Raw genomic sequence first — 7,534 nt, 5'->3', positions numbered from 1 at the left:
TAAAAATTGAGTATAGCTAAAATAGAGAATTGTGCTTTTTGACTAGGTAGAATACCTCTTACTGCTGTAGATGCTCTAATGGAATCCGTTAGCTATTTTGACAGAATTTAATTAATTACAAGAATTAAATTATTATTGTGGCCTATCCCGATAATTTTTGAATTAGTATTATTTTTGTTTTTATATCACATAGATGAATTTTTAATTTAGACAACCACATTAACTGATTTTGCATTTATATATTTTTTAGTTTAAGTCTCTTTTAAATGTTTTTTAATTTTTAGTATTTACTTTTTATTTTTATAAATAAATTTATAAGCTAGTGTTTTCTAATTTTAATAAATTTATAAGTGTTTTTAAATTTTAATACATTTATATTTTTTTGTTTTTGTGAGCGGGAACATAATTATGATTCCTCAGCTCCCGCTCTCCCTCAATATATATTTTTCCTAACCTCTCCCCGCGCGCCCCGCCAGTCCCCCCCCCTCTCTCTGCATCAGGATAGATATATATATATACGTGATATATATTTTCAATCCCTAGCCTCTCCCCTCTCCCTCAATATATATCACTCCATATCTCTCTCTACTGCGCCAGTCCCCCTCCTCAATCTCGATTTTCCTATCTCTCTCCGGCGCCCAGTGACCCGCACGGTTGGCCAACCCACCGGCCTTCTTCTCCAGTCGAAACCGGCCGGCCTCTCTCTACGTTCCTGTACTGGTGAGTCTCTCTCTGTCTCTGTCTCTGTTTTTCTTTGACTCTGTTGTCTCTTTAAGTTGTCAATTTGGGATTCTAATAATGAGATTTTTGATGTATTATGATTTTTAGGAGAATTAGGGATTTTCAATTCAGCAAAGTTTTCTCTGCTTTTAGGGTGTAGTTGGTTTATTCGGTTAAGTATAAGTTCAAGTTGCTGGTCATCACAAGTTTCCAACACTTTCTGTACAACATAGTTTGCAAACTGATCTTTCATCATCGCCTAGAAAAGAAGAATGGGTCAGAAAAGTTCACGTAACCATGAAACCAGGGTGAAAAAACATTAGCAAATGAACTACCTTGCAGACACAGAGAACGGCCAAAAACTGTACAGTTATGAAACCTTATGAACTGCTGATCTAAAAATTTAAATACCCAATTCACTTGAAAAAAAAATTAGGCATAACTACAAGAACACTTGAGATGAATCTTTGGTGATGCCAAGAGACAAACACTATATTTACAGAAACCTTCAATAATCTAAGGTTCACAATTCCAATTGGCATGTTATCTATAGTTGGATATCTTTTTTCGCCACAGCGGAAGATTTTCAGTTTTCGCCAGTCATTATCGCTGTTATGATCACTAATTTTTCGTACGAGCAAAATGTCAAAAATTGTTTCAAATTGAAGCCATTGAAACAAACTTCAAATAGAACCTAAAGTTTGATCACTTGTGCTTTTGCTTAATGGCTTAATGGAAACATTATAGTAATTCAAAGATAGACCAAGGGCAATTTGTCAATTTGAAGTCAAGTCCTCATGACCCTACGAACAATTTATAAAGCTCCCCCCATTCATCCCCAACCCACTGCAAACAAGGAAAAAGAAGACAATGGACAGAGAGCAAGAAGATATACAATTTCTCGGCTTCTTTGGGATCTTGAAGGAGTCCTTGAAGATCATCTTCACATGGAAGAGAATCTTCACCCAAATCACTCTGGCTCTTATCCTCCCACTCTCCTTCATCTTCCTTGCTCACATCCAAGTCTCCGAACTCCTCTTCATCAAGATCCTCAACAACGAAAATGCCTTGGACTACACGCTAAAGGGTTCCCGAACATATTCTAAGCTCTCCGACATCATCTCCTCCGAATGGGCCGCCTTCTGGCTCTTCAAAGCCTTCTACTTCACCTTCCTTCTCATCCTCGCCCTTCTCTCCACCTCTGCAGTGGTTTACACCATCGCATCGATATACACAGCAAAGGATATCACCTTCAAGAAGATCATGAGCGTTGTCCCCAGGGTTTGGAAGAGGCTTATGGTCACTTTCCTATGGAGCTTTGCCATTGTTCTGCTATACAACTTCGTCTCTGTTTCACTTTTCTATTTCTGGGCACGCTATTATGGATTATATAAGATTGGAATTGCGATTTTCATTGCTCTTGTCATCTTATACGTAATTGGGTTTGTATATATCAGCATCGTTTGGCATTTGGCAAGCGTTATATCATTTTTGGAGGATCTGTATGGGATTAAAGTCATGATCAAGAGCAGGGGATTGATAAAGGGGAAGATGGGTGCTGCGGTTGCAAATGAGATTGCTCTCATATGCATTGATGTTCAATCTCCACAATTATTCTTTCACTATCATGTGTATGGTGCTTGGTGATTGTTGCTTTCACAAATCTCCGCAGTATATAACCAGTATGGACAATTAGATTTACATATCTAAACCATCTTCACAGTATGGTCCTTAGCGATTTTTGCCATGACAGATCTCCATCATACATAACCAATGCTTAAGTCATGCACTATAAAAAGGTACTGGCAGAAAAGAATACAATGGAAACCATAACGCGATTTAAGTTCCATCCCCACTCACTATAAAAGATCGCAGATGTGGAGACAATAAAAAGGTACTGACAGAAAAGATATGAAATGAAACACATAATGCAATGTAGGTCCCATCCCCACTCACCATAAAAGATAGCAGATGTGAAGGGGACAAGGACAAAAGTGGCAACAGAAAAATCAATTAGGAAGGTCAGCCAAAACGGTCTAGAGGGCATGTCGATAAGTAAATAACAGAATTCAGCAAAGGCTGTTCTTATCTTATAAGAATATTTTTAGGCCTACCAAAAGTATGCAAACACAGCCAATGATGAAACATCTATAAAAGAATTCCAACAAATTGCACATCAGAAAGATAATGGCAAGTGTTTATAAATGTATGGGAATCTGCAATTACAGAAAGGAACAGAAACCAAGATACTGTGTAAACCTTATCGTTGAAAAACTCAACGAAACTTTAAGCAAAATTTGAAGACAGTGGAGCTAAGAAAGAAAAGGAGGAAATTGAGATAACACCTTGTAAAGAAATGAGAGGGATAAAAAGATGACCCCTTTTTTTGATGTTTTTGGCTCCATCAAGGTACCAGAACTTTAGAAAATACAAAATTTTGAGCTCAAAGGTACAGAGCAGAATTTTACAACATGAGATTTTAGTATTACTATACTTCTACTACAGCTATTATTACTATTACAAGAAGAGAAGCCTTTCTCAATTTGGGAATGCAACTTGAGAAAGGATCTTCATAAGCTGTAGTGAATAAATACGTGCTGGATTTGCATCCTAACTTACCAGAAAAATGTAAAAGTTTTGAGTCCTGAGTACATGATCCGAAAAATGCTACCAAAGGAAAAGAAGGAAAAGAAATTAAAGGTTGATACATAAAAACAACTTCTGTACTCAAATTAAAACCTTGCAGCAAGAGAGATGATGTCAATTAAATCAAAACGCAGATTACATGTCATTAGTTGAAATAAAGTTCTTTATGATAACCGAATCATGTGCTATATTCATGACATATCATGTTTGACAATGATATTGCATACGTTTGGGAGTTTCTTGTTAATAGCTTTTATATAAGTATTGGTACTGATCATTGCACTTTTTAGTGTGATTGTTTTTCTCATACTTAAATAGTTGCCTTATTTGACTTTAAGATTCTCATCCTTATATATCTTTCATTCCATCTATTGAAACAACATTATTTGAAATCTTTGGAACCATCGATTAAGCTGGTCTTTAGACATCGCTTGGCCATTCACAGGGGTACGTGGACCTACACTTACAACACTTGGGGGGTCCTTGGCAAGCCCAAAGAATATCAAATTCCTTATAAGAGTTCTATTTTTTATGCTAGGGCCCCGGCAATATGACTTTATGTCCATGGCAATATGACTTTTTTTCGCTTTCCTTTCTATTCGAATATTATGTCAATTTTATTTTTTTATTTAAAAATAAAACTAAAAATGTTCCTCTAATGAAACAAATTTAATACCTCGATCTATCATTATAACTTATAGACCTTTTATAATGTAGTCACGCTATGGACAAGAGTTGGATGACAAAGTTTAGGGGTTCAGTTGAGTATATGAACGGAGCCAAATCATTTGTAGAATTTGCAGTTAGCAAGTCTACAAATAAGGAGTACATAATCTGCCCATGTAAGAAGTGTAAATTCAACAAGAGTCTTAGTCCAGAGATGGTTTACACACATTTAACTGGTGGAACAGGTATTATGCCTGGTTACACCGAATGGGTGTTCCATGGAGAAAGGATGTGTGATCTTGTTACTCAAAGAGAACCAACAGTTAAAGGATCTTCTTCAACCCATGTACCTGACGAGTCGAGAACTATGAATGCCATGCTCCGTGATGTTTTTGGCATGCACCCGTCAATAACAGACGAATTTACTGGTCACATGGAAGCACAACCTAATGTTGTAGAGTCAGTGCAGGATGCAGTTGATGATGAGAGTGCGAGAAAATACTACAACTTGCGTATGGAATCAGAAAAGCCACTACATGATAAAACCAAACATAGCAAGCTAGGTGCTATTATACATCTATATAATTTGAAGTGTATGGGTGGAATTAGTAACACTATATTCACATCGTTGCTTGAGTTCATCAATCAGTTGCTCCCGACGGATGGTGAAGCTTTGCCAAAAAATACATATGAGGCCAAAAAGTTTTTGAGGGACTTGGGGCTTGGATATGAGAAGATTCTAGCTTGTCGAAATAATTGTATGTTATTTTGGAAGGACACTGAGCATTTAGATTTGTGTACAAAATGCGGATTATCAAAGTGGAAGGACGATATTAGAGATGGGCAGTCTCGACCATCTAAAAGACGGCCCATTAAGGTGTTGCGATGGTTTTCACTAATACCACGCTTGCAAAGGTTGTTTATGTCGCAACACACCGCTATCCATATGAGATGGCACGCTGATGGGCGCACAAAAGACGGAGTGTTGAGGCATCCGGCGGACGGTGAAGCATGGAAGTCATTCGATGAGAAATACCCAGAATTTGCATCGGATCCACGCAATGTAAGGCTTGGACTAACATCAGATGGATTTAATCCATTCGGTAACATGAACTCAACCCACAGCACTTGGCCTGTCATGGTAATTCTGTACAACTTGCCTCCTTGGTTGTGCATGAAACAACCAAATTTCATTTTATCCTTGATTATTCCAAGCCCAAGTTCACCTGGAATGGCAATAGATGTATACTTACAACCCCTGATATCAGAACTACAGGAATTATGGAATGCAGGGGTAAGCACATTTGATGTATCGATGAAGAAGTCCTTTGTGTTGCGATCGGCATTGATGTGGACAATAAATGACTTCCCGACATATGCAGATTTGTCAGGATATAGTACAAAGGGAAAAAAAGCGTGTCCAATTTGTATGGGTTCAACACGGTCTAAATGGTTAACACACGGGAAGAAATGTTGTTATATGGGGCATAAGCGATATTTGCCTATGGATCATAGGTGGAGAATGAACAAAAGAGCTTTTGACGGTACACAAGAACTGGATGGTCCACCTGTTGTGCCAAATGGCGATGACATCCTGAGGCAATTAGACGTGTTATTTGAATGTGAGGATCATGACGCACATAGAGAGAAAAGACAAAAAACTGTGCAAGATATAGATGGTACAAATGTTGATGTTGGGTGGAAGAAGAAAAGTATTTTCTTCACTTTGCCCTATTGGAAAGATAATTTGTTACGACACAATCTTGATGTGATGCACATAGAAAAAAATGTTATGGACAATATACTTGGCACATTGCTTGACATTACAGGGAAGACAAAGGACAACCATGAAGCACGTAAGGATTTGCAAAAAATGGGTTTGAGAGAAAAACTTCATCCATTCACCAACAACAATGGGAAAATATATCTGCCTGCAGCTTGCTACACAATGTCTAATGTAGAAAAAACTAATTTTTTGAAAGTGCTTAGAGATGTACGAGTGCCGGATGGATATGCATCGAATGTCTCCCGATGTGTCAAACTTAAGGAACGTATAATAGTGGGTTTGAAGAGTCATGATAGCCACATACTCATGCAACAAATTATGCCTATTGCGTTGCGCGGATCTTTGACAAACAAGGTTGTCAGGCCTCTGATAGAGTTGTCGCTATTCTTTCGAGGCATATGTTCGAAAACATTGTTAGAATCAGACCTAAACCGACTCGAGAGTGATATCATCATAATTTTGTGTAAGCTGGAACAAATATTTCCACCCGGATTTTTTACCAGCATGGTTCATGTTGTTGTGCATTTAGTTCGAGAATGCCGACTTGGTGGACCGGTAGCGCTTCGGTGGATGTATCCGGCTGAGAGGTATTCAAATATATAATATTATCTATTTTTCTATATATGTATAATGAATTACTTCCATGAGCAAGGTGGTTAAATGTATGTAGGAGTCTTGGAGGTTTAAAAAATGACGTGCGCAACAAATCTGCACCTGAAGGGTCTATTGCGGAAGGTTACGTAGCGAGAGAACTGGTGTCATTTGTTTCAATGTATTTAAATAATGCACCAACAATACACAATAGGCCTCAAAGAAACCCTGATGAGGCTAAAAGGGCGGTAACACGACTTAATCTTGACAACCGCACTTTGACACAGGTTTATCGATATATTCTATTTAACTCGGACGAGTTCCATCAATTGCTGATGTGAGTTGTATTCTTAGCACATGTTACTTCATTTATAACGTTATTGGTGAATCATAAAACATTTAGTTCTAATATATATATATGGGCATGTAGGAGACACTTGGATATGCTTCGTCAAGGAAGCAATAGGAGGCGAATGACAGACATTGAATTAGACACACAACATAAGGAGCAATTTTGTGATTGGTATCGTGACTACGTAAGATGCAAAACATGTATTCCAAATAATAACTTAACGTAAAAGTTTCAATAACATATTAAATATTTTTATTATTAATACTAAATTGCAGGTTAATCGAATGGATGCAACATGTCGCACTGAGCTGGGGATGAAGCTTGTATGCCATTCTAAAGGGCCTATTCAAAATGCTCTAGAATATAACCGCTACGTAGTTAACGGTTCATTGTTTCGCACTTTGGCCCATGATGAAGGTAAAAAGACTCAAAACAGTGGCGTGTGCGTGCCAACCATTGATGGCTATACATATTATAGGAAGTTGACTAGAATAATCGAGGTAGAGTACTATGACACCACTAGATATGTGTTGTTCAAGTGTGATTGGGCAGACATAAGAAAGGGTAGGGGCTACAAGGAAGACCAATATGGGTTCACACTTGTGAATTTTAAAAACCTGATACATACGGGAGAGCAAATTACTGATGAGCCGTATGTGTTATCTTCGCAAGTGTCACAAGTATTTTACGTCTCTGATGAAAGGCACCCAGATTGGTCTTGTGTTATAAGGACTAAACCTCGAAACGTGTACGACATTGGTGAGGGTGAAGGC

General features: G+C 37.9%; 2 protein-coding genes across 3 annotated transcripts in view; both read left to right on the top strand.

Moving 5' to 3' along the window:
- The first annotated feature begins 508 nt into the window (after positions 1–508).
- The window catches only part of LOC132167721 (uncharacterized), a 14,623-nt gene continuing 7,597 nt past the window's right edge, over positions 509–7,534 (top strand). For both annotated transcript variants that reach the window (XR_009438707.1, XM_059578748.1), the window contains exon 1: positions 509–720. The gene's annotated coding sequence lies outside the window, so the exon portion shown is untranslated. The remainder of the gene's footprint in view (positions 721–7,534) is intronic.
- On the top strand, positions 1,591–2,367 carry LOC132167944 (uncharacterized). Its single transcript, XM_059578998.1, has one exon. It carries the CDS (start codon positions 1,591–1,593, stop codon positions 2,365–2,367), a length of 777 nt encoding a protein of 258 aa, XP_059434981.1.

Source organism: Corylus avellana, chromosome ca1 (genome assembly GCF_901000735.1).
Source record: "Corylus avellana chromosome ca1, CavTom2PMs-1.0".
Lineage (NCBI taxonomy): Eukaryota > Viridiplantae > Streptophyta > Magnoliopsida > Fagales > Betulaceae > Corylus > Corylus avellana.
This window is presented reverse-complemented; position numbering and strand designations above follow the sequence as displayed.

Excerpts from the sequence above, each read along its gene's own strand:
- LOC132167944 (XM_059578998.1), top strand. The coding sequence starts at position 1,591 with ATGGACAGAGAGCAAGAAGATATACAATTTCTCGGCTTCTTTGGGATC.